Source organism: Chiloscyllium punctatum, chromosome 39 (genome assembly GCF_047496795.1).
Source record: "Chiloscyllium punctatum isolate Juve2018m chromosome 39, sChiPun1.3, whole genome shotgun sequence".
NCBI lineage: Eukaryota > Metazoa > Chordata > Chondrichthyes > Orectolobiformes > Hemiscylliidae > Chiloscyllium > Chiloscyllium punctatum.
The window spans coordinates 17,031,153-17,057,768 of record NC_092777.1 but is presented as its reverse complement, the minus strand read 5'-3'; the positions used below and the strand labels follow the sequence as shown (position 1 = coordinate 17,057,768).

General features: G+C 39.4%; 1 protein-coding gene across 5 annotated transcripts in view; it reads left to right on the top strand.

Moving 5' to 3' along the window:
- mprip (myosin phosphatase Rho interacting protein) overlaps positions 1-26,616 on the top strand; it is a 441,123-nt gene that overhangs the window by 352,740 nt on the left and 61,767 nt on the right. For all 5 annotated transcript variants that reach the window (XM_072558240.1, XM_072558238.1, XM_072558239.1 and 2 more), the window contains 4 exons: positions 1,600-1,689; positions 5,898-6,007; positions 6,310-6,871; positions 10,913-11,050. In XM_072558240.1, the coding sequence (XP_072414341.1) occupies positions 1,600-1,689; positions 5,898-6,007; positions 6,310-6,871; positions 10,913-11,050 (900 nt within the window). The remainder of the gene's footprint in view (positions 1-1,599; positions 1,690-5,897; positions 6,008-6,309; positions 6,872-10,912; positions 11,051-26,616) is intronic.

The window sequence follows — 26,616 nt, the reverse complement described above, 5'->3', positions numbered from 1 at the left end:
GCAACAAGAAATCTGGCCACTGAATGACCAGGACCAGCAGTCCATTAGTGTTTTTTTGTTAATGCTGAACAATTTTCCCCATAGACATGCTGTGTAATCATGGTGCAACTGGATCTTAATGTTTTACTCTCACCTGTTTCTAAATTGGCTGAAATATGAAATATATCAATGGATCTTTCAGCAGTACTAGTTTTCTTTTTCATATTTACCCTTTGAACTGGAGGTGAACAGTTATTTGACTGCAGCTGTCAGGGTGCAAAGGGATGCTGTCTCATTATCTCAAAGGCAGTGTCAACCTGGTGTTGCACTCTTTAACTTAGGATTTATTTAATTTGTTGGAACTGAAAATGGATTCTAAAATAAAATTACGGTTGTAAAAACCTAGAAGCACTACAGTAGTTTAGCAGCAGCTGCTCTGAAAGAGGTTTGCATGACCATTTAAAGCTTTATTTTAGTGTTTACCAGTAAGTTAGCAGTATGCCAGTCAGTTCTTTGCAAAGGTATTTGGTACTGCAAGCTGATTTCTAATCTGAAGATTTTCCATTTGTTAGTATAAATTTCCATAGAATAAGGCTTCTTTTGAATTTTTGTATTGAAGTATTTAATGGACGGAAGGTTTACTTGAGTTATTCGGGATGACAGTTCAGAGCTGTCTTAATTTAGAAAGTATGTATTTGTTCTTCATTTGCTGCCTTCCAAAGCAGGAGATAGTATGCATTATTACTAAAAGTTTGGCAATGAGCTGATTTTAAAGGAGGTTGAAGAGTGGGCTTTGAATTTGGTTCATAGCTGATAAGGATACTCCACTGGTGGAAAGGGGAATAGGAGAAATGCAGAGCCCTAGGAAGGTTGTATTGAAATATGAAGACTGCTTTAAAGCAACTTTAAAACAAACAATATAGGCTTGGATGAGTAGAGGCAACTCATCAAGGTAAAGTGTGGTGATAAATCATTCATAATAACACCTAGTACAAGGCATATTAAATGTCTAGTTTTTGAGATGCATGGTTCAATTTGGACTTGAACTCCAGCAAAAAAATCTCATTAGTTGTCAAGAAATTTAATGCAGAAAATGCAAGATCTTGGCGAATTCTTGTCAATATTGAAGATGGAGGGCTAGACCAAGAAGGATTTGAACAGGAGGATGAGAATTTTTAAAATCAGGATGTTATCCTTTGTAAATTGCAAAATAAGCCTTGCTACCCGTTAGAATACGGGCAACAGAGTTATGAATGGCTGCAATTTATTGACCAGTTTCCTGGCTTCCATCCTCTAGGAAAGCATTGGGACACTAGAGTCTGGAGGAAACAAATTGAGGGTTCAGCAACAACTAAGAACCAACCAGCAATGGAAATAGAAGGCCTTTGTCATGGAGGGCATGGCATTTTCATACAAGGTCAAGAAGGATTATCTGGTTCAGCTCTGATTAGAAACTAGCACATACTGAAAAATTATCCAGTAAAATTGTAGCTTTACATTGTTCAGACAAGGTTTTTTTGTGCATTTGGTTACTCAAATGAAAATCTGCCATTAATTTCTGATTCACCACAGGTTGCCAAGTTAATTAACCTATTTTGTTTTCGTCCACATCTGTCACAGGCATCAGATTTGGATGGTGAAATTGATTTATCTACTTGCTATAATGTAACTGAATATCAGGTCCAGCGCAACTATGGCTTCCAAATCCATGTAAGTTCATGAGTTTAAAATGACACTGAAAATTCCCTCTGACTTGACGTGTCTTCCTTCTGCAACCTCTGCGAAATTATTTATGACTTTCACTAATTTCTAATTGCGTTTGTAATGTACTTTCACTGTAATTTGCTTTTCTGTATATGATAGAATTAAAAAATGAGACAACAGAGAAGTAAATAATTGTACTTATTGCGTCTATGCTTTGAAAGAGCAATCCAACTCGCCCATCTCTTGTCCTACCCTATTGGCTTGCAAACCTTTCTCCTTTAGATATTTATCCTGTGTTTATCTGAAACAAACACAGAAAATGCTGGAGAAACTCAGTGGTTGTGGCAGCATCTGTGGAGAGAGAAATAATTAAGATTTAGAGTCCATTATGACTCTTCAGAAGCAGTTAATGTTGAATCCAGCCTGACTCTTCAAAGAAATTGACTTCTGAAAGGGACTGATACTGGGCTTAAAATCTATAACACTCTTTCTCGGTCTACAGATGCTGCCACACCTGCTAAGCATTTTATATTTGTCTAACCAATTTCTCTTTTAAAAGCTATTATTGAATTTTGTCATTCAGTTTTGTTTTATTGTCAGTAGGCATAAGCAGCCATGTGTTGAGACTGAACTAGAATTCCTTTTAACCTTCCACCCACCTGTCATACCAATTTGCTGCTATTTGATTTAATCTTTTCTTGGAATAATATATCTCATTTCCTCAGATCAATCTGCTGTTATGCTGTGAGTAATAACAGTGTAAGACTAGCTTCTTGTGTGATGTGATACTAAAGCCACATAAGCCATTCTCATGCTTGGTACTTGAATTAACAGAGTTAGCTGATCTCACCTTCATATAAAGTGAAATAGAAATTTCTGTGTTGTATAGTCTGATTCATTCCAACTTGTCTGTGCTGGTGTTTAGTCCATATAGTCTCTGTGTTTGGAATGTGGATATTCCTTCAAGCTTCAATTTAAGGGCAGCTGGATAGTTACAGTCGGGAGAAAGAAACAGCAGGATTTATCAATAGAATGAGAAGGATCAAAATCAGAGGATGTTTCATGCAAAGAAAAACATTGGAAAAGGATGATTTGACTGGTCTATTTGTGCTGTAAACACGGTATAATTTGATGTAATCTGCTTCCACCACCCATTCAGGTGGTGCATTCCTGACCATCACAATTCACTATAAAGAAATCTTCTAGCTTTTGTTTCTACCAACAATCTTAAACGCTCACTCTAGTTACTGACCATTCTGTGACTGGCAGAAACTTTTCCTATTTATTCCATAATTTTGAGCATCTATTAAATATCCTTGTCCTTCTAAGAAGAGTAGCCTCAGCTTCCCTTGACTCTTAACATATTAAGTCCATTTCTAGTAAATTTTTGCCAGTCCTTTTGGTGATGTTGACATCCTTTTTAAAGTATAATGCCAGATTTGGACACACTATTCCACCTGAAACTGCGTACCATATGCGTACCAAGAGTCGCCCCTCTGGTTCCCTTTTATTCTTTCCCCTCTAACTTTAAACTTATGCCCTCTAGTCCCTGATTCCCCAATTCTGGGAAAACTACTGCGTGCATTCACCCTATCCATACCTCTAATTATCTTATACATTTCTATAAGACCCCCCCTCCCTCAGTCTCCTATGCTCTGAAGAAAATAGTCCTAGCTTGACCGACCTCTCCCTATAACTCAGACCCTTGTGTCCTGGCAGCAGCGTTGTAAATTTCTGCATTTTTTTTTCCCCCAGTTTAATAACACCCTTCCTATAGCAAGGTGATCAAAACTGAACTCTGTACTCCAAGTGCAGCCTCACCAACATCTTGTCCAACTGCAACATAACTTCCTATCTTCTGTACTCAGTGCCCTGACTGACGAAGGCCAGTGTGCCAAAAGTTGTCTTCAATGCCGTGTCTACCTGTGACTCCAGTTTCAGAGAACCATGCACCTGAACTCCATGGTGTCTCTGTTTCACTACATTCTTTAAGGTCCTACCATTCACCATGAAACTCCTACCTTGATTTGACTTTCCAAAATGCAACACCTCTCACTTTTCTAAATGAAACTCCATTTGCCATTTCTCAGCCTGCTTCCCCAGCTGATCACGGTCTTGCTACAATTTCTGCGGACCTTCCTCACTGCCCACGATACCCCCTAATTTAGTGTCATCTGCAAACTTACTAATCGTGCCTTGTACATTTTCATTCCAAATCATTGATACAAATAACAAACAGCAATGGCTGTCCTGGACTTTCAAAGCTTTGTAGAATTGTTTAAAAAATGGTGGTCAGGTCCCAACTCTGATTGATGTGCATGATTGACATGAGGCTGTTGGTAGACTTAAAACGTAACTAAACAACTGGGACAAATTCACAGAGATCCAAGGCCAGTCTTTTCAATAGCCTGCTACAACATTTGGTCCTCTCTATAGTTGCTTTTGATCTTCCTACAGAGGTTACAGATGAAATTTCATGTCAGTCCCCATAACGAGGTGAGCACCATCTCAGTCACTTTGTACCAATGTAGAAATCCATTGAAAATATTAATTTGTATCAGGGCACGTCACTGATTAAAAGACTGAAGCATTACTCCAGTTTTCCCACCCCTATCAGAGCTGAGTAAGATGCAAGCACCATCATTTGTAATGACATGAATACTTATATAAATCAGGTTTAAAGTGTTTCTGCTCTGGATTAAATAGCACTCACTTGTTGTAACTTTCTCACTGGAAATTGAGTGGCCTCTTGCCTTTCTATTCCTCAGATAATAGAACAGTGGTCACTCTGTCAAGAGTGCATGACTTAAAATACAATTGTGAATCAGGTTTACTTAACAATTTCTTTATATCAATAAATGAGGAATAAAGCAGGAGAAACCTAGCAGGTTTAGTAGCATCAGTGGAGAGAGAAACAGAGTTAACATTTCAAGGTGCATATGACTCTTAGGGGTTGAGTCATGATCTTTGAACTCTGATTTGTGTTTTGTGGAAGAGTCATATCTGACTTGAAATGTTAACTGCTTCTGTCTTCACAAATGCGGGCATACCTGCTTAATTTATCCAACATTTTGCAAATGATGTAGATCTGAATCAAAGCAATACTTTCCTTTTTTAGGGAATCGAGTTGGTTCCTCTAGATTGCAACATTTTCATTCTTAAATGTATTGCTGTAATGTAAGCCTCTGTCTCCATTTTACAAGTAATAAGCCTGAAACTTCACTAATATTCCAAATGAGACAACCTTGGTTCAGCATCTGTAATAAAATATTTTCTACAAAAGACTAAACTCTTCAAGGAGTTTAGTTTATATTAGATTACTTACAATGTGGAAACAGGCCCTTCAGCCCAACAAGTCCACACCAACCCACCAAAGCACAATCCACCCAGACCCATTCCCTTACATTTACCCCTTCACCTAACACTGCGGGCAATTTAGCATGGGCAGTTCACCTAACCTGCACACCTTTGGATTGTGGGAGGAAACCGGAGCACCTGGAGGAAACCCATGGGAAGAATGTGCAAACTCCACACAGTCAGTCATCTGAGGCGGGAACTGAACCTGTGAGGCAGCAGTGCTAACCACTGTGCCACCGTGCCGCCCGTGCAGTCTTTGTCTGCATGCCTGTACATGGCTCTAGTGCATTCCTGATGAAGGGCTTAAACCTGAAATGCCAACTTGCTCGTTCCTTGGATGTCACCTGACCTGCCTTGCTTTTCCAGAACTACACTTTTCAACTATGGCTACAGTGCAGTAAAACAGGTGAATTGCTGAACTGGTCAAAAGCTGCCAAGGTTGTTTTTAACTGGATGTAGAGTTGTGTTAACAAGCACCTCTCTGAAAAAAACCAACTGACAATGCCTTACATAGCTTAGATTGTACAAGCTCTGACTATTACTGCTTGTTCGTTAAAAGGTAGTGAGATTTCACTCTGTCGAGCTAGCAGTTAGCTCTGGTTCTGTAAGTTTCTTAAACAGGCTTCCTGCCCTACCTGTGTTTGAAGAGCCACCCGTACTGTCTGATGATGACTTGCATAATCTAACATATTGCATTCAGTTTGTGTTATGTGTCATACAAGTTACATATTGTTAAATTCCTCAGAATCTTTCACCCTTAAGTATTTGATACCTGACTGGTTTGACTAGATTGATCAAGAAAAGGCTAATGCCTAGTCATTATGGATAATGCAAATGATTATCATCTCATCTTACAGACCCAGGAAGCTTTGTTTACCCTTTCTGCAATGACTGCTGGCATCCGACGCAATTGGATGCAGGCATTGATGAAAAATATCCGACCTTCAACAGCACCAGATGTTGCCAGGTAAGAATGTGCTGCATCAAGACTCTATTACAAAATGCTATTACTTGGAATACAGATTCCAAACGGTTCATTACAGTAAGTGCTATATTAGTGAGCTATTTAGGAATATTCTATTTGATTTAGAACTGATTTTATAATTTCCAGATAGATTTGATGTCCTTTTAATGTACTGTTATATGTTTTAGGGACTTGGTGTATGTGAGAGATTACATTGTGGAAGCACAATGAACTGAAGTAAACATTTATTACATGTCGGTTATTTTTGTTTAAAATATTTCAGTCTAATGATTTTGTTCTATTAGCTTACCAGAAGAACAATGTGCTGTGATGCTCCCAGATACTACTCCACATTATGATAGCAAATCAGATTCTCCATCCTCTGAAGCTTCTTCGGTGGATAAAGAGACAGGGCAGAGAAAAAGCCGAGCACGTGAAAGGAGGAGAGAGGGCAGGTCAAAAACTTTTGACTGGGCAGAATTCAGGCCAACAGCACAAGCAATAGCACAAGAAAGAGCAGCAAAAGCAGATTCATGTGACAGTCATGCGGAGAGATTTGGTGCATCTTCATCAGACCTGAATGACTGGGAACGGACTAAACGGCGCGAGGAACGTAGAAAAAGATATGAGGCTGTGACTGGAACAGTAGGCTCGAGTTCAGGTGATACAAATAGGATGGAATTTGAACCATCAAGTTCCTCACCGTTGCTGGATCGGAGACAAAAGATGCACGATGAAATTGAAGAGCACTGGCAGCAGGTAGAACGAACGCCCATAAGGGAAGAACGACGGGTACCTCTGGCAACAGTACTGGCAAGTTCACAAACATCACAGATTGATAAGCTACTGGAGAGCCATACAAAAGAGGTAGGAAAAATATACAATTAGTTCTCATATGAAACGATCAGTGTGATTTAAGTATCAAATCTAAAGTAGATGTATTCAGACACTGTGGACTTTGATTGCCAAGCTTCGGCGACTCACTGGTGCGTTGGAGGAAGAGGAAGTGTACAAAAGGCCAGAGCCAAAGGAATGAAGGATTTGGTGGGGAAAATGATTGTACTGCTGGAGAGGGATGGAGAGCTGGAGATCTGTAATCTATTAAAGTAATTTCAACAGAGAATATTTTAAATTCAGTATAATGGTAGGGGCAGGACCTGTCTCAATACAATGAGAGTGAGTTTGAACCAGGTGAGCAGCCCAGGTTTTCAGTAGAAAAGGGTTCACTGGACCAGAAAGATCAACTGTTTTCTCTCTACTGATGCTGCCAGGCTCACTGAGATTCTCCAGCAATTCTTTTCTATTCTAGATTTTCTGGCACTGTCCCACAGCCTTCTGATTTGGTTTCCTGTGTCAGATTTTTTTTTAAATTGTGCCGGAATACAATTGAGCCAAATGTTTCAGACCAGAATCTCTGGGTGTATGAGGGTGGGGCTGGGGGAGGCTGCTGTCATCTGTACAACTCCACCCCACCCTTCATAATCAGCTACTTCATTAACCTTGTGAGCACATTAACCTTGTATGGAAAAAGATCTGTTGTTTTCTTCTTGACCTAGGCATGCTGAGGGTCATGGACACTTGGGAGTGGTGTGGGATAGAACACATCAGCTCACCCAGAACTCCATATCTGGAGAATCAAGAAAAGGAGATGAGCTGAAGATCATTGAAATGGTTTAGGCTGCAGCTGGGAAAGCAGTAGTCATGTGGTGCATGAAGTTATAGAAATGGAAATATCCAGCCATTTAGATCAAAAGAATGAGAGTTTGGAGGCTTAATTTGGAGTCAAATAAAACAGATTATGAGCAGTCTCATTCAATTTGAGACAGTGAGCGTCAAGGAATATAACGGGATGGACTCATAGTGTAAGATATTTATGGTGGAGATTTATGAAAGAGGTCATAACTTGCAAGGAATGACAAACAACGTGAAAAAAGTGTGTCCACCTTCTTCTTGTTTGCACCAAGTTTGTTTAGAGCTGAATTAAAATGAAATGGATGTAGTTTGTTATAATTTACTTGGAAAATAATGATACACCAGTTGCGTTATCCTTGTATCATTTTACTTTTAAAATCATCTACCCTGTATATGATAATTGCTCTTAATAATTGTGTTACCTAAGACTGCAATTTATATTGTAAAATATAAAACATGTACGGTATTTAGTTGAAGGCAATGATTCTAGCATCAAGATTGTGCTCATTTTCATTGACAGCTCAGTTGAATCCCTGCTTTGTAACATATTGCCAGCTGCTTCTGACCCTAAATTACAAAATTTGTTGAGAGGAATTCTGCAGACAATGATAGTCCTGTTTCATTTCTGCAAGTGAGCTGTCGATTCAGATTGCCACTTGGCAACTAATGTTTCAGCAATTAATATCTAGTTTTCTTTCCTAACCACATAGCTAAAACATGTCACTTGTGCAGAATGACTTGTCAGTCCTGTCCACGTTTTGTTTGTCATGCACCCCAAGCACCAGTGAAATTCATGCAGCGTGTTGGCTAGCGAGGTAACCAAAGTTGACAATGCCGAAGGGTTTTAAAAAAAGTCTACAGTTAATGGCAGAAGTCAAACACTGAAAAACTTTATTTACTGTAAGAAATCAAGATTTCAATGGACACCGCTTTACTTCTATTTTCAGCCACAAGGCAATATCTTTCTTATCTAACAATGTAAAAAGTAAAATGTAAAGGATTAATATGCTGCAGGGCAGATAGTGAGCATTTATTAAAAAAACATGCAAAATATTTACCATGTACACCTGATTACTACAATAAGAGAAGAAATGCCACTCAATTATCGGGTTTAATTACAATTAATTAAGTGTTAATGCACCTGCCTCGACCATCACTGCTGGCAACTCATTCCAGGTTTAATTACAGATTATCAGCAGTGTATGTATTTGTGCAAAATAAGCTAAACTATAATTGTAGCATTTTAAACAGTTTCAAGACAAAAATCACGAAGCCTTTTCAAATGATTGAACCTTTTGTCTAAACTGAAGTCCTCAAACTGAAACTTGGGTTTGAAAAAATCTTCAGTGTAATTGCAGTATGGTGTTCCACCTCACCAATATGAATTAGAGAATGGTTGGACTGAATGAACCTTTATTCAGACTTGCACGTGCATCTGAAGAATTAATAAAATAATTTTTAACAAATACTCTTTCATCAAATTAAGTTGTATATGTCAAGTATGTTAATAATGAGACAGCAGTTACCTTTCAACATACTCTCAATGGATCAACAAAAGTAGATAAATCTTGTGTAGTCATCTCTCTATAGCATATTTATTTGTTTTACATTCACATCTACTATGCATCTGACATTTAATAAAATGGTTCACGCCTGATGTTCTTGTGCCATGCTTTACAGTACATTTTGCTTATTTTCAATAAGTTTTGCTTTGCTCCTGCTCAGTAAAGATGATTCAGGTTCTGGCTATTGTATCAAGCCACAGACATTGGGAAGCTGATGTGCCATCGTTTTGAAAGAAAAAAATACTTTGGTCCAGCTACTGTTTCAGATTTGGAAAAAAATGTAAAGTTATCGTCTAATGTGATGCACAGCAGAGTCCATGTTTAAAAACAGTGGATCTGGAATCCAAACTCCTCGCCCTGAAAATTGATCATTGAAATAGATGGTGTTGTATCTCGGAGATCTTTCATCTTTAATAACAGGACTTCAAAAAGGCCTTGTATTGTGTTGAGCAATTTTACTGACTACATTTTAATCAAAACCAATAACGCTACCAGTTTAATACTGCAGATTATATATTTAGATAATGCATTTTGTTTCAGCAAATGGGTACAAATGTTCCTGGCTTAATAAATTCACAAGCATTTTCCAATCAGGCAGCATGCCCAAGTGGATAGATTAGGTATTGCAGGCATCCACTCAGGTTTGTAGTTCAGTAGAAGGTTCACTGTTCTGCACTACGCAAATTCATTCACTCCATACATAAAGTTTGAATTGGTTTGTAAGAGTGTAGTTGATTGCTAACTGTAAATGTGAATACAGCTGTAGATTTTCCTTTCCAGAACAGTGAAGGATTAATTGTCAGCTTTATTTATATATTGGCAATTTTAAAATCAATAGTCTTTACTTGAAATTAACAATTAGTTAATTTTTGACTTGAGAATAAAATTCACATTGTTTCTAAATGTCCAGTGAGAGAAGTTTGAGATTTCTCTTCCAATTTTATTTCTGTAACTAACACTTAGTTAAACTGTAAGTTAGTGTTATACATAGCTACTAGTCTCAGACTTCTACTCTCTTCATATAAATCTCTTGCAGTAGCAGAATATTACATTCTACATTGTCTCGTAACTTCACTGTTTATATAGTGTCTCATCTGACTTGCAATGGCACATGCCATTAAACATTTTCTAGTACTGTGATAAGTATTAGGCGAAACCAAATGTAATGGCTAACTTACCCAGTCAAGTGATTATTAATTTTAGGTTGAAGCATTTAGTTGGAGCTAATGTATATTAGATCAGAATATTTTATTTTGTTGTAGGATATTTAAGTCTAGATATTACAAAAATATTCTGTCAAAAATGAATGGATCTGCCATATTGATTTTCATCAGGTAAGACAGGGCTGTGCTGCTTTGCGTAGTGTCTCCCTTAACCTTCTATTTCTTGATCCATCTCTTGATAACAATTTCACTTGCTAACAATAAAGTCAATTTTTTTCTTTTGCTGTCTGTTTCATTTTGAACATTTATCTCATGACAAATAACCTCAGTCAAATGTGACATTTTGTCTTTTCAGTTTTCTCTCTTTCTCCTTACACCAATTACTTTAACTTAGGCCAAATACTATCGACATTTAGATTGCTATATATGTGTGACAGAGCATAGTTCCTAATTCTACTTCGGTAAAAGGTGATTTATTATTTTTGTAGCTTGAAGAATTGAAAACTCAGTTGGAGCACTGCCAGCAGGAGTTAATAGACGCACAGAAATACAGAACAGAACTCGAAGCTCAACTGAAGGCTAGCATGGAACGTGAACAACAGATTCGTTCTGGGTATATCTCCCAGGTAAGAAGAATAATCCCTGTCCTGTACAGGCATATCTTCCTTTTGACATGTAGAGCGCACTACATCCTGTATGAACCCTTTGCATGTTTTGTGAACTGACAACTTACCAGAATTTTTTAATGCATGAACTGCTGCATGAAATTACAAAGAACTGATGAATCATTTGTGCTTTTATTCTATTAATAGCAATTTCTAATGTTTAAAGGAAAAGTAACCCAAGTAATGAAGCATATAGAGGGAATTCTGTTGAGCAATTTTAGTGGCTCTTTTATTCGTTTGTAGAATAACTAAATAAAAACATAGCCAGTGAAGGATTAATTGTCAGCTTTAATTATATATTGGCAATTTTAAAATCAATAGCATTTACTTGAAATTAACACTTAGTTGAGTTTTGACATGAGAATAAAATTTACATTGTTTCTAAATGTCCAATGAGAGAAGTTTGAGATTTCTCTTCCAATTTTATTTCTATTGTCACAACTTTTTGTCGCATTCTACCCACCAATAAATAAAATTTATTTTAACATGTGGCCTATGGAGCTTTATTGAAATAGATTTAATAGGGCACGGGGAGTTGCACGGGGAGAATGTGCAAACTCCACACAGTCAGTCACCCGAGGCGGGAATTGAACCCGGGTCTCTGGCGCTGTGAGGCAACAGTGCTAACCACTGTGCCACCGTGCCGCCCCAATCTAATATGCTGCAGTGAATTGTTCAGGGCTGTTTGTGCATTATTGGAATGTGAATTATTGAAGAAAGATTAGAATAGACATTAATTTTGGCTAAAAACAGAATATTTTGTCCATTATCTGAAAAGTGTCCAGAAATAGAATGATAGGACTAAAGCTTCTATAATCTTGTGACAAATTCAATTCTATAGCTTAATGCCTATATTAGATTTCAAGTGGTGAGTGTAGAAAAAGTCCATCATGGAGCAATTCTGATGGTTGACAATCTTAGAGCATTACTTAATTTTAACCTTTGATTAATTAAATCAAGATTGAAGTTTGTGCAAAATAGATCCTGGGTAGTATCACTGTGGTGGAACTTTAAATTCACCGCTATTGCTCACATGTTGTTAAGAGGTATTTTACATGAAGTAATTCCCAATACACTTCTCCTTCAATTGATATTATTGTTGCTCCATTACTAGCACATACCCCTACTATTTCAGGGAAAGAGAAAAGTTTGTGCTGTCAACTTTGTTCTGTTAATCACCTAGATTGTTTATTCAAAAACAAGAGAATTTATTTTGTCATGTAATTTCAACAAACGTAATTTGAAAATTTTATTAGGTTTGACATTGTATTGTCCACACTAAGTACAATGGGTCAGAGTAAATATTATTGTAGAGAATGTGTTTTGAAAGATCCTATCTTGCTAAGGTTGTAACAGACTAGTTTTATGAGAATAACTTAGAGGTTAATCAACCTGTTCAGAAGTGTTATGATATACTTTTAAAGCAGGTGGAACTCGAACCCAGGTATTCTGGTTCAGAGGTGGGGACACTACCACTGCACAAATGCAGAGGTTTTACAATCTGAGAGGTGGATGAAGGAGACTATTTAGGTGGTTATTCTGTTTCCACATGTGTTCTCTGCAGTCTGTAACCAATACTGGAACAGATCAGACCTTGTTCATCATTTGAGCTATCAAGCAGAGTAACAATACAAGAGATTTGTTTTTGCCTAATCTTCAAAAGGCCCAATAAAAAGTTAGAAAAAGCAGTTAAGTTTTTGAATTCTCCAGAAAGATTATGTAGATGCAGCTTTTTTTCCCCACATTTGCCTATTGCAGCAGCTAATTCTGCCATTGGTGGTCAAACAACCATTCTTTTACATATAGCATGCAGGTTATTTTTCATGCTGCAGAACTGTTTCAGATTAGAGGGATGTAAACAGCTGGGTGCAGCATCAGCCACAAGCAGCTACCCAAGTAAGAAAACCAGCAGCAGTATTGCCAGAAAGGAAGAGATTACAAGTAAGGTCGAAGATTTGTTTCAGCTCATCCTAACTTTGTTCAGTGAGTGCATGATTGATCCAGTCTTTACCCAGCATGTCACGAGATCACTTTCATAGTTTCCTGTTGGTCAGCTGAAGGGCAGCTTGAATTCATCAGTGCCATTTTCTCAAATTGTTTAACCTACCTTGTCTGAAAAGGGAGATTTCTGCTTGCAGGTTTAATATAAATCAAACAAATATGCCATTGATTGGAACACAGATATTCTGATTCAAATTTGTTGTTTAATGCAGGGTGTCCACCGTTAAATTCAAGGTAGCGTTCCTAAAAATCGCACCTTTTAAGTGCAGAGACACTGTGGGAAACATTTCTGTGGGACTTGGTGCGAAAATTGGAGTTAGGTTGTGTAAGAACTTAGCAGAGAAAAAAATTGTTAAAACATTACACCAGTTCCCCCTCAATTGAAATACAGTACCCACCAATACTTTAAATCGTTCATTTCCTCCAATAATAAATGCAACAACTTTTATCCCTGTATAAAATAACCTTTTACTTACAATAGCTCCGATTGTGAACCCTGTGACGATGGACCTAGGTTTTGTTTTAGAATGAGGGGAATGGGCAGGTTGGCCACTCTGAGGTTTTGGGGTTACTTGCTGGATTTTGCTTGTCCTAGGCTACATTGTGACCAGTGCCTTTTTAAGGAGTTTGCCATGCCCCTTTTTGCAGGGTGCAGCTGCATTAAGGTCCATTCAGACTACTGTTTGATGTGCTGGCTGCATCTCCAAATGGATTTTGGCAGGTGTCTCTCATTATTCTGCTGGTTATGGGCTGCAACCTGCTGCCTAAGGGTTCTGCTGTTTCAACCACTACTTCAAGGGAAGTGAGCTCTGCTGAGTTCTGAAATCATAAGCTTCCATAAATTAGAGTTGGAGACAGGCACGTTAGAGAACTATGCAACTCCAAAGTTGCTGGTGCCCTGTGATAAGGTAGGGGTTGGACGAACTGCTGATGGGCAGCATGGCCCAGTGTGAACAGTGGCTCCAGTAAGAGCCTGGTGAAGACCTTGGGCAGCAATGCAACACACGAAAAGCCCACAGGTCAAGAGTAAAATGTCTCTCCAAAATAGCGCCGGGCAAGTAGTCCAAATAATACTTCAATAAATAATGTTATAATGAGTCCCCTGACATCCAATGAGATTTCCAGTCAAAACAACTTAGCCTCATTTCAATTTAATGTTGGTAAGCAGGGCAACTTTAAACACAGCCTGCCTGTAGGTGATTAATTTTTTTCTTAAACCTCGGGATTGATTTTCTTAAAGATAAATAAATATTTGAATAAATGATTCACTAATGTCCTTCAGGGAGGGAAATCTGCCATCCTCACTTGATCTGGCCTACATCTAATTCCAGACCCTCTGCAATGTGGTTGTCTCTCCATTGTCTTCTGAAGTCTAGCAAGCCATTCAGTTTACCAATCGCTACAAAATCTCAAAGAAATAAAACCGAATGGATCACCTGGCACCAGCCTAGGCACTGGAAAAGGCAACAGCGGAAACGGGGGGAAAGTGAGGATTGCAGATGCTGGAGATCAGAGTCTAGAGAATGATGCTTGAAAAGCACAGCAGGTGATTCGTCGGATGCTGCCTGACCTGTTGTGCTCTTCCAGCACCACACCCTCAAACCCCAGAAACAGTCCTGTCAACCCTGCAAAGTCCTTCTTGTCAACATCTGGGGGCTCGTGCCAAAATTGAGAAAGCTGTTTCTCAGACGAGTCAAGCATTAGCCTGACATAGTCATACTCATGGATTCCTATCTTCCAGGCAATGTTCCAAACACCACCAGCACCATCCCTGGATATATCCTGCCCCACACCAGTAAAGGTGGAGGCACAGTGGGAGACAGTTTGGAGTCTCAACATTGTGAGTCCTCAACATTGACTCCAGACCTCTTGAAGTCTTGTGGCTTCAGATTAAACATGGGCAAGGAAACCTACTGCTGATTACCACATACCATCATCCCTCAGCTGATGAATTGGTAATCCTCCGTGTTGAACAACACTCCGGGGGGGGGGGGGGAGATTGGGGAGCACTGAGGATGGCAAGGGCACAAAATTTACTCTGGGTGGGGAAGTTCAGTGTCCACCACCAAGACTGGCTTGACAGCAGTACAAATTGAGCTGGTCGGGTCCAAAAGGATGTAACTGCTAGACTGGGTCTGTGGCAGGTGGTCAGGGAACCAATGAGGGAATAGCATACTTGACCTCATCCTTGTCAGCTGCGGGTGCATCTGTTCATGACAGTGTCGATAAGAACAACTATCACAGTCCTGGTGGAGACAAAATCCTGACTGCAGTTTGAGAATAACCTCCATGTTGTGTGGCAATACCACCTGCTAAATGAACAGATATAGCAACTCAAGACTGGGGAACTATGAGGTGCTGTAGGCCATCAATAGCAGCAAAGTTCTAGCCCAACTCAATCTGTAACCTCATGGCCTGACACATCCAACACTCGACCATTACCATCAAGCCATGGGATCAATCCTGGTTCAATGGAGAGTGCAGGAGGGCATGCCAGGAGCAGCACCAGGCATAATTGAAGATGAAGTGTCGACCTAGTGAAGCGACTTGCATGCCAAACAGCATAAGCAGCAAGTGATAGGCAGAGCTAAGCGATTCCACAACTAACAGATCAGATCTAAGCTCTGAAGCCCTGCCACATCCAGACATGAATGGTAGTGGACAATTGAACAACTTACTGGAGGAGGAGCCTGCACAAATGCTTAGGAGGAGAAAGTGAGGACTGCAGATGCTGGAGATCAGAGCTGAAAATGTGTTGCTGGAAAAGCGCAGCAGGTCAGGCAGCATCCAAGGAACAGGAGGGCCCTCCTGAAGAAGGGCTTATGCCTGAAACGTCGATTCTCCTGTTCCTTGGATGCTGCCTGACCTGCTGCGCTTTTCCAGCAACACATTTTCAGCTCTGCACAAATGCTTAGTCATTGTAATGGAAGCAGGAGTAGTCCATTTGGCTTGTTGAGCCTACTTTGTCATTCTTAAAATCATGGCTGATCTATCCATTCTCAGCTCCTCCTACTTGCACTATCCCCATAACACTTAATTCCCTTACAATGCAAAAATCCATCCAACTTGAATATATTTAATGAAGCTGCCTCTACTGCTTTGGGCAGAGAATTCCATTGATTCAGTACTCTCTGGGAAAAGCAGTTCTCATCTTTGTCCTAAATCTACTCCCCCTAATCTTGAGGCCACGTCCCCAGTCCTAGTCTCATCCATTAGCGGAAACTATTTGCCTGCCTCTAGCTTATCTATCCATTTCATAATTTTACATGTTTCTGTAAGATCCCCCCTCATTCTTCTAAATTCGAGGGAGTATGGTCCCAGGCAGCCAGGGGACTTGTCTACCTTTAGACCCTCAAGTTTGCTCAACACTACCACTTTAGTGATAACTATTCAAGTGAGGTCCTCCCAACATATCCTTCACATCATTCTGTGACATGTTAGATATGTCTTCCACTGTGAAGACTGACACAAAGTAGTGATTCAAGGCCTTGGCCATTTGAGCATTACCCAATATTAATTCCTCTTTCTCATCCAGCATGGAACCTGTGTCTACTTTAGCCACCCTTTTCCATTTAAATGCTTGTAAAAACGTTTCCTACCTGTTCTTAGATTCTGTGCTAGTTTGCATTCATAATCTATCTTTCCTTTCTTTATTGCGTTTTTTTTTGCTTTTTAGATTTCCCAATCTTCCTGTTTCCTACTACTCTTGGCTACTTTGTAAGCCTGATCTTTTAATTGGACTCCTTCCTTCATTTCCTTGGTTGTCCAAGACTAGCTTTTCCTACCCTTGCTATTCTTGTTTTTGACCGCGATATACTTTTTTTGAGGATTGTGAAAAGTCTCTCTGAAAGTCTTCCACTGTTCCTCAACTGTTCAATGATGCAAGAGCTCAGCATATCAGGGCAAAAAAAAAGGCTGAAGCTTTTGCAGCACTCTTCAATTGGAAATGCCTTGTGAATGATCAGTTTCCTCCAGTGGTCTCTAGCATTCCAGATACCAGTCCTCAGCCAATTTGGTTCACTCCATGTAATATCAAGATATGTTTGGAGACATTGGATACTGCAAAGGGTAAGGGCCCTGACAACGTTCTGGCAATAGTACTGAAGGCCTGTGCTCCGGAACGTGCCACTCCCCTAACCAAGTTATTCCAGTACAGTTACAACACTAACATCTACCCAACAATTCCCAGACATTTCCAGTAATTAAAAAAGCAGGACATATCCCCACCTGGCCAATTACTGCCCCATCAGTCTACTCTCATCATCTGTAAGCTGATGGAAGATGCCATCAATAGTGCTATCAAGCAACACTTGCTGAGTGACACACAGTGGCCACTCAGCTCCTGACCTCATTACAGCCTTGGTTTAAAATGCACAAGAGCTGAATTCGAGAGGTGAGGTGAGAGTGACATCCTTGACGTCAAGACTGCATTCAACCGAGTGTGGCATCAAGGAGCCCTAGCAAAATTGTGTTCAGTGGACAAACACTCCGGTGGTTGAAGTCATACCTGGTACATGGGAAGTTGGTTGTGGTTGTTGGCAATCAGTCATCTCCGGTCCAGATCATCTCTACAGAAGTTCCTCAAGGTATTGTCCGAGACTCAACCATCTTCAACTGCTTCTTCAATGACCTTCCCTCCATCATAAGGTCAGAAGTAGGAATGTTTGCCAATGATTGCACAATGTTTAGCATCATTTGTGACTCCTCAGATACTGCAGCAGTCCATCTTCAAATACAATGAGATCAGGACAATATCCAGGCTTGGGCCGACAAGTGGCAAGTGACATTTGCACCACACAAGTGCCAGGCAATGGCTATCGCCAGTAAATGACAATCTAACCACTGCCACTTGATATTCAATTGTGTTATTGCTGAATCCCCCACTATCAACAGCCTGGGGGTTACCATTGACCAGAAAATTAACTGGACTCCCTATATAATCGCAGTGGCTACAACAGCAGGTCAGAGGCCATGAATACTGTGGCGAGTGGCTCACCTCTTGACTCCTTTCCACTATCTACAAGACACAAGTCAGGACTGTGATGGAGTACTCCTTATTTGCCTGAATGTGTGCAGCCCAAAGCACTCAAGAAGCTGGACACCACTCAGGACAAAAGCAGCTTCCATGATTGGCCAGACGTTCACAAACATCCACTACTTCCACCACCGATGCTCAGTAGCAACAGCATGTACTATCCACAAGGCGCACTGCAGAAATTCGCCAGAGATCCGCAGACAACACCTTCCAAACCCTTGACCACTTGCATCTAGAAGGACAGGGGCAGCAAGTGCATGGGAACACCAGCACCTTACTTGCCCTCTAAGCCACTCCCTATCCTGACTTGGGAATATATGGCTGTTCCTTCACTGTCACTGGGTCACAATCTTGGAATTTCCTTCTTCATGGCACTCTGGGTCAATCCATAGCACCTTCTCAAGGGCAACTAGGGATGGACGATAAATGTTGACCAGCCTACATCCCGTAAATGAATCTTTTAAAAAATTCTTAAACATTCTTCTATGCCTATATCTTCCTTAGAATTTTCATTTAAGAGCAAATTAAATACAGGTCGTTCTGCTATAATGCGACAGTTATATTTCTCTGCAACCTCGCACTGTAGAAAATTACGCAATGGGAAACCACTTTGGAAATTTCGCTGTAGAAGATCCCACTATGGAAAACCCTATACCAGTTCAGTGGAAAGTTTGTGTCTTGCAAACAAAGTCCAAAATTCACCAATCACATTATAGCCAATTAGCACCGATGAAATGCACATTATATAAAAACTACCTGTCGGAGTAGAAGTAGGCCACTTGACCTCTCAAACCTGCTCTGCCATTCGCTCAGATAATAGCTGATCTGATTACTTCACATTCCCTTGGTTTTGTTAATTGTATTTCCCCAAAGTTGTGTGTGCAATAGTACTAAACAACATCTGCAAATATTGCCCTTGTCTGGCCACTCGTAAAGTTTTGATGATTATTGCTTGTCCATCTTAAAGTTTAGAAATTTGAGCCACCCCTAAGCTAGGCAGTCATGCTTTATCGCTGTGAATATTTAAAGCTGGTCAGCTGAACATCAAAGAACTCTTCTGCCTACATTTTGAACTTCTTTCCCCACCCCACCACAGAAGGAACAATAATGTTTGCTGTATTCTGTAAACTTATTTGGTATTGTGACCTAAAGTCAAGGAACCATAACAAAATAAAACATAAAACAAAACATTAAGGGAAGCAAAATATTCTCAGTGTAAAAGGTTAAAATCTAACAATGGTTTGTGTTGTTTTTTTACAATAATTGTTGTATCCATGAAAATGATGTCTTCCTTTACTGGACACTGGTATTATTGAACAGGCCAAAAAATACAAGTTTGTATTTGTTTAAAATCTTCAAGGCAGTAAATTCCCTAAGGTACTTCAGAAAAACATTATCTGACAAAATGTAATACCAGGCTTCAGAAGAAAATATTGGAGCAGATGGCTAAAAGCTTGGTCCAAAGAGGTGGATTTTAAGTATCTTACAGGAAGAAAGTGAGGGACAGAAGTAGGCATAAGGAGGGAATTTCAGACTTCGAGGACTTTAGCAGCTGATGTACAAGTATATCTTGAGACTGTAGGGCTGGAAGAAATTAGAGACAAGGAGAGATGACATCATAAAAGAATTTGACAGAAAGGAACGGAATTTTAGAATCTAGGTGCTCTTTAACGAGTGTACAGGGCTGACAGTTAAATAGAATTGGTACACTTGAAGATACGGCCAACAAAGTTGGGATATATTTGGGGGTAGGAGATGGGAGTCTGGTTAGGTGTGGGTTCACCTAGTTAAATCTAGAAAGTAACAAAGGATTCAGCAGTAGATGAGCTTAGTTGTGGACAGTCTTGGATGACCTTTGAGGTGAAAATAAGCTGCATTAGTGATGGAGCAAGTTCATGATGATTCCCATCCTAGGAAGAAAGTGAGGAATGCAGATGCTGGAGATCAGAGTTGCGGGTTTAGTGCTGGAAAAGCACAGCCGGTCAGGCAGCATCTGAGGAGCAGGCGAATTAACGTTTCGAGCATAAGCTCTTCGTCAGGGTAATGTTTCCTCATGAAGAGCTTATGCTCAAAACATCGATTCTCCTGCTCCTCGGATGCTGCCTGATTGACTGTGCTTTTCCAGCACCACACTTTTGACTCCGATCTCCAGCGTCTGCAGTCCTCACTTTCTCCCAGTTGATTAAAACCTTACTACAAAGCCTCTTCCAAGGATGCCTACCTTGAAGAAGGTCTCCTCCTCTCTCTACAAGGATATCAGTGAATATCTCTCTCACTGCACCCTCTCAAGGTCATCTCCTCTGCCCTGATTACCATCCTAGTCAAGTTCTACTCTAAGGTTGTGAATAGTCTGGTTTAGTTTCAGATAATTGCTGGAGAGTGGGATAGGTCAACAGCTCGGACAAGGATTGAGATAATAGCTTCAATTGAAGAAATATTCTGCTCATCCAAGTCTAAATGTCAGAGAAATAATCTGAGATCAAGTGGTGTGAAGATGAGTTAGAATTAGGTGTTGTCAGTTTATTTGTGGACACTAATGTGTTTTCAGATGCTCAGAAATAGGAAGGGTGCATGGATAGATCCTGGAGACATCAGGTACTGGACTGGAAGTGTAATGAGAAGCATTTGCGCATTATTCACGAGCTGCAACTGGATAGATAAGAAGGAAATCAGGCAGATGTAACTCCACCCAGCTAGATGAGGATAGAGGGGTCAGTCATGACACAGGCTGCTGAAACGTCCACTGAATGATGAAGGGGAAGGAAGAACCTTTGAAATTTAGCCTGTGGAAGGGAGGGAAACACCAGACAGCTGATTGGATGGCCTCTGTCTTAATGGCAGAGAATTCTTTTCAACAGCTTGGACTTGTTGAAGGAAACAGTGGAGAGAGTATTGAAATTGGTGAGATAAAGGTGTGGATTATCTTTACACTGTATTGCTCATGAGTATCTGCAGAAACATCAAATGGAACTGGAATGGAAATCTGTAAATGTATTCCGATTAAAAGTTAAATGAGGGAATTCTGCTTTAAAAAGATACACTCACTTCGTAAGCATAAAATGAAGGTTAGCGAGTTTTGAGAAGATTTGTAGCTCAGGTTGAGGTTCTGGATGGAGGTTTGCTGGCTGAGCTGGAAGGTTCCTTCCAAGGAACCTTCCAGTTCAGTGAGCAAACCTATATCCATGAATTGAAGGTACAGATTGAGGGCCTCACAGCAGCCAAAATATAGTCTATTTGAACTTGGCACTAAGTTAAATGGTTTTGAATTTTGCCAAGACTTTTCTGGGAGTAGAAGATATGATCATGGATTATTCAAAATCCTTAGGGCTAAACTTAAAGTTAGCAGATAAATGGAGGTAATAATAAAAGCAGGATCTTGTAAGGATGCTTAAAGTATTTACTCAGTCTTTTAAATTAAAAGGAGTGAAGCCTGAATGTGATGTGGTCATCATTGGAATTAGCAAAGATTCAGCTAGAAATAATAAATTCTTTCAATTCAAAGCTTTTCACTTCACTTTGAAATTCTAATCCAATGCACCAGTTTAATGTCCAGTACCTTCACATTTTTGTTTCTTTAAAAGAAACAGTGACCTATCTTCAGTTCAATAAATTTCAGTCCTGCAAATGACCCCACTTTGTTATGATCCCAGGTGATCATAACACTCTGGTTAAATCCCAGAAACTAATTCTGGCTTTATAAGGTCTTGACTTCAATTTTTGCGGTTAGTTACCATTGAGGAGAAGAAAGTAGAAATGGATAAGAAGGTGAAAGAAAGGAAAAGGGAATTGGAAATAAAGCTTGAAAAGGAGAGTGAGCAATAAGGGAAAAACAAAGAAAATAGAAACAGAAGCAGAAAAATTCAGTGGAAGGTGGTATTTAAAAAGCTTGAACTCCAAAGAGATCAGATCATATTAAACAGTTAACTGAGACATGGCTTAGAACAGTGGAGGAAAAAAAAGGTAATTCTGAGCATGAGTCTGATTTGATTTAAGTGGGAATGTACGTTTAGTATCTAGATTTACAGAGGATGGAGTGGAAAGATATTTTAATTGCAAAGGTAGCTGGTCAAACAAAATGGCCAAAAGATAGTTGAACCTTTTAACGTTAGTATTTTGACAGGTACAGCTACGAATATGTGCACCAGTTTGCTTAAATAGCAATTCTCGGACAAAAGCTTTTATTTGAAAAAACCTCAATGCAGATCTCCCAAGGTATCTAAATTCTAAGCTGTGCTATGTTGGAGGGCTAGTATTCTTCTATTTATAATGGACTAAAGTCTTGAATAAGTGAGGTGTGAGGAGGATTGTTTAAATGGACTTCTCACAAACAGTACCAAGTTCATAATTAGAGTTAATTTTATGTTTAGCAGGGCCATATAGAGAATTGAATTGATAGGCAGAATATGCTCTTCAAAGTTCAGGTTATCGACTGTTCATTGGGTAGGAAAACAGCAAAACCTTTTTGTATGTGAACTTTGACAGAAACTCATGAGTAGAAGAAATATTTAGCATGTTTGATATCTAAATGTCTACATTACTGTTCAGTTTCCTGGCTATTGTTATGAAATTGATATTGCTGGTAACACAGGAAGAAATTCATGGCATAGGAATTCATAGGAAGAATTAGGAGACAATGTAAACTGAAGGATATAATTCTAAAAGGGAGTAGAGGCAACTGAGGGTATATGTACGCAAGTCGTTGGAAGGTTCCAAACATAGTTACAATGCATTGGATCCTGGGCTGAGACCCGGGTTCAATTCCCGCCTCAGGCGACTGACTGTGTGGAGTTTGCACGTTCTCCCTGTGTCCGCGTGGGTTTCCTCCGGGTGCTCCGGTTTCCTCCCACAGTCCAAAGATGTGCAGGCCAGGTGAATTGGCCATGCTAAATTGCCCATAGTGTTAGGTAAGGGGTAAATGTAAATGTAGATGTAGGGGTATGGGTGGGTTACGCTTCGGCGGGGCGGTGTGGACTTGTTGGGCCGAAGGGCCTGTTTCCACACTGTAAGTAATCTAATCTAATCTAATCTATATAAACCGAGGTATCGAGTACAAAGGCAGGAAAGTTATTAGCCTTTTTAAAATAGTGTTTCAGCCTCAGCTGGGCTATTATGTCTAATTCTTGGCATTACACTTTTGAGATACAAAAATGATTCAAGAATGATTCCATGGATGAGGAACTTCAGTTACATGGGTAAGTTTGAAAGGCTCAGGTTGTTCTCCTTAGAAGAATTGGCCAAGGTGCTCAAAATCGCGACATGTCTAGATAGAATAGACAGACGGAAGCTGTTAAAGGTGTCAGGAACCAGAGAACAAAGATTTAGCAGAGGAACAAAAAGAATTGAGAGAAAAAATTGTTTCACACAAATGGTTTGGACTGGAATGCACTACCTGAGAGGATGGTGAAGCCATGTTCTCTTGCAACTTTCAAAATGGAATTAAATAATTATCTGAAAAAAACAAAAACTTGCATGGTTCTAAGGAAGGGGCAGGGGATTTGGAGTAACTGAGTTGTACTTGCAAAGAGCAAACGTGGACTTGTTGGCCAAGGAGCTGTTAGGTGTGCTTCAACTGTTCTGGGATTTTGTCATCCAGTCTTTGTTGAAACTATTGTGTAGATGTCTGTCATGTAATAATCAGTCCTATTTCTGTCTTTCTAACTGAATCAGGAAACCAGAATCTATCTATATCAATCACCCCACAGTTGAGTGCAATTGCTGTTGTGTAGACAACATAGCAATGTTGCAATATCAATAGGCACAACAGAGTAAGAGTTTCCACCTTGAACATAAGACCATAAGAAATAAGAAGTAGGATGTTCAGCCCCTTGAGCCTGCTCCACCATCTGATAGAATCATGGTTGATCTGATATTCTTCATATCCACTTTCTTGAGTTTTTCCCATAGCCCTTGATTCTCTGACTGATCGTGACTTTATCTATTTCAGTCTTAAAAACACAACTTTGGAGGCAAAGTTTATTATCTGTGGCAAAGAGTTCCAAAGACATTCAGTCCTCTCAGAAGCAATTCCTCCTCATCTCAATCTTAAATTATGTCCCTTTATTCTGAGACTGTGCCTTCTGTCCTTAGACACTCCCAACAGTATTTACCCTGTCAAGCGCCTTAAGAATCCTGTCTGCTTCAATGATATTATTTATCATTCTTCTAAACTCCAGTGAACAGAATCCTAGCCTCTTTTAGCTTTTGCTCATATAATCAATTCCTCCACCTCGGGGATCATCCTAGTGAACCTTCTTAAATAAGGGGACAAAACTGCCATGGGTACTCCAGATGTGGTCTCATCGGCACCTTGTGCAGTTGCATTAAGACTTGTATACTCTTCCACCAACAATTAGTAAGAAATATATAAAATAAACTTTAATGGACGCAATCCCACAGAGCATTACCGAATCTGTGGCTTTCAGTAATAGAGGCCTATAGATGCAGAACCTACAAGTGTAATATGCCTTGTTCAATAAAGCAGCTGCTGAAAATGTGTCGCTGGAAAAGCGCAGCAGATCAGGCAGCATCCGAGGAGCAGGAGAATCAACGTTTCGGGCATGAGTCCTTCAGCTCTGATCTGTAGCATCTGCAGTCCTCACTTTCCCCTTGTTCAATAAAGCAATCTACCAATCAGAACCTCTAATACAAGGATACTGAGAGTTGATGCCACTGGACTTCAATTTTTGGAAACATTGTTTCCTGAGAAGATTTTTAGTAAAACCTGGAGGATGATTGTGTTGAGATCACTGGTAACATGAACTGGTGGGAAGTTGAAATTTGCATCTGCTACTGTAGCTTATTGATCTAGTTTACCAACTTTTCTCCAAAAACTTAGCTGTTTGCTGGTTTTGGTTTCTTTGTTTTGCCTGTTCAAAATAGTGTTGAAATGATGGTTGAAATCAAGTTACTTAGTTTGCTGACATGAGAGTAGTACTAAATTAGATTTATGTCACAGTAAAATATTCCATGGATAACAATGTCCAATGTGCTGTCTTGCCCCATGAGTAAAAGCAAATGTGAAAATGAGTACAATTAAAAATACATTTAGAATTTGATTACTGTCTCCTATGTCTAGTGCAGAAAGAATGAGTCGGGGATAATTGAAAAGTATTTGCAACATGAACATAGGCATTTCAGCCCAACAAGTTTCCTATTTCATCAAATCCCGCCAGTGTCCATTCCTTATAGCAAAATTGTAATGAGTGCATTTTTAAGATCTTGCTCAAAATGGGAAAGGAGAAATCTTTCATCCAGGACATTTGATTCTTATAAAGATACGTGGGTTGGCATAAAATGTTAATTTTATCTTAGTCTACATCTGGATGATTTCAAAATCATTTTAATAAAAGCTAAAGTGTCTGGATTACAGTGTTCTTGTTACGTAGTTACTAATCCTCAAATGCACACATTAGAGTTGAAGAATTGGCATCACTCTGTCCAAAGTTCAGTTATTAAGAATGATTAAGTTCTACATCCTGTAACTTGACTCTTTTAAGATTTTAAAGAGGTTTTATATAAATACAATATGCTGTTTGCCTCATTTGGAACTAGCTTGGAGGAGGTTTTGGATCCTTGCTGTTGCTCTTTCAGGCTTGATGAACTGGCATGATCACTTGAGGTTCACTACTTACTCAACTGCCTGTTACTACAAGACTCTGTACTTCACTCAACTTGTTTCCTAATCTAATCAGCAGTATTTAAACAACAGTGTTGAATAAAAGGAAATGCATGGATTTTGAAGTTGCAATTCTTGTAAATGCTCTATATAATTTATATCTTGACCTCACTACCTTTCTTCTTAAATTAAACGTGACTTATTCTGCTTCTTGTGGAACTGAAATTCAGATACTTTGCTATGTTTTTTCAGTATCTTCACATTACCTTTTATAATCGGTTTCTTTTCCTCATCTAGCTACTAAATTTCCCTACCTGTTTCTTGGTTATTACTTCTCAACTAAGCATCCAAAGTTGTCTGGATTGAGAATTCTAAAGATTCACAACACATTGGGTGAGAAGAGTCCTTTACTTCTGAGAATTAAATAACTGGACTCTTTTTCTGAGATTATGACCCAGAGTGGCTAGATTATTCCATCATTACAAAGCAGCCTCTCGGCATTTAGCCTGGCCAGACCTCTGAGTTTTATACGTTTCAATGAAATCTGTCTATTAGAAAATAGACTTACTGTATTCCAGCTATCCTCATTGGACAGCCAGTTAATCCCAAGAATCAGTTCATTGAACCTTTATTATACCCCTTCAACACAAGTTGGTCTCTTTTGCGCAGGGAGAGGAATGCAAGCAGTACTCTAAGTATGGCACTATATACTTGCAGCATTCCTTACTCTTTATACTCCAAACCTCGACATTATCCTTTTATTTCTTGTAGCGACACATAAACTTTGTGATTCATTTACAATCATGTCCAAATCCCTCTAAGTACCAATTTTTATAATTTCTCATTTTAAAAGAAAATTTAAAGCAAACATTTTGT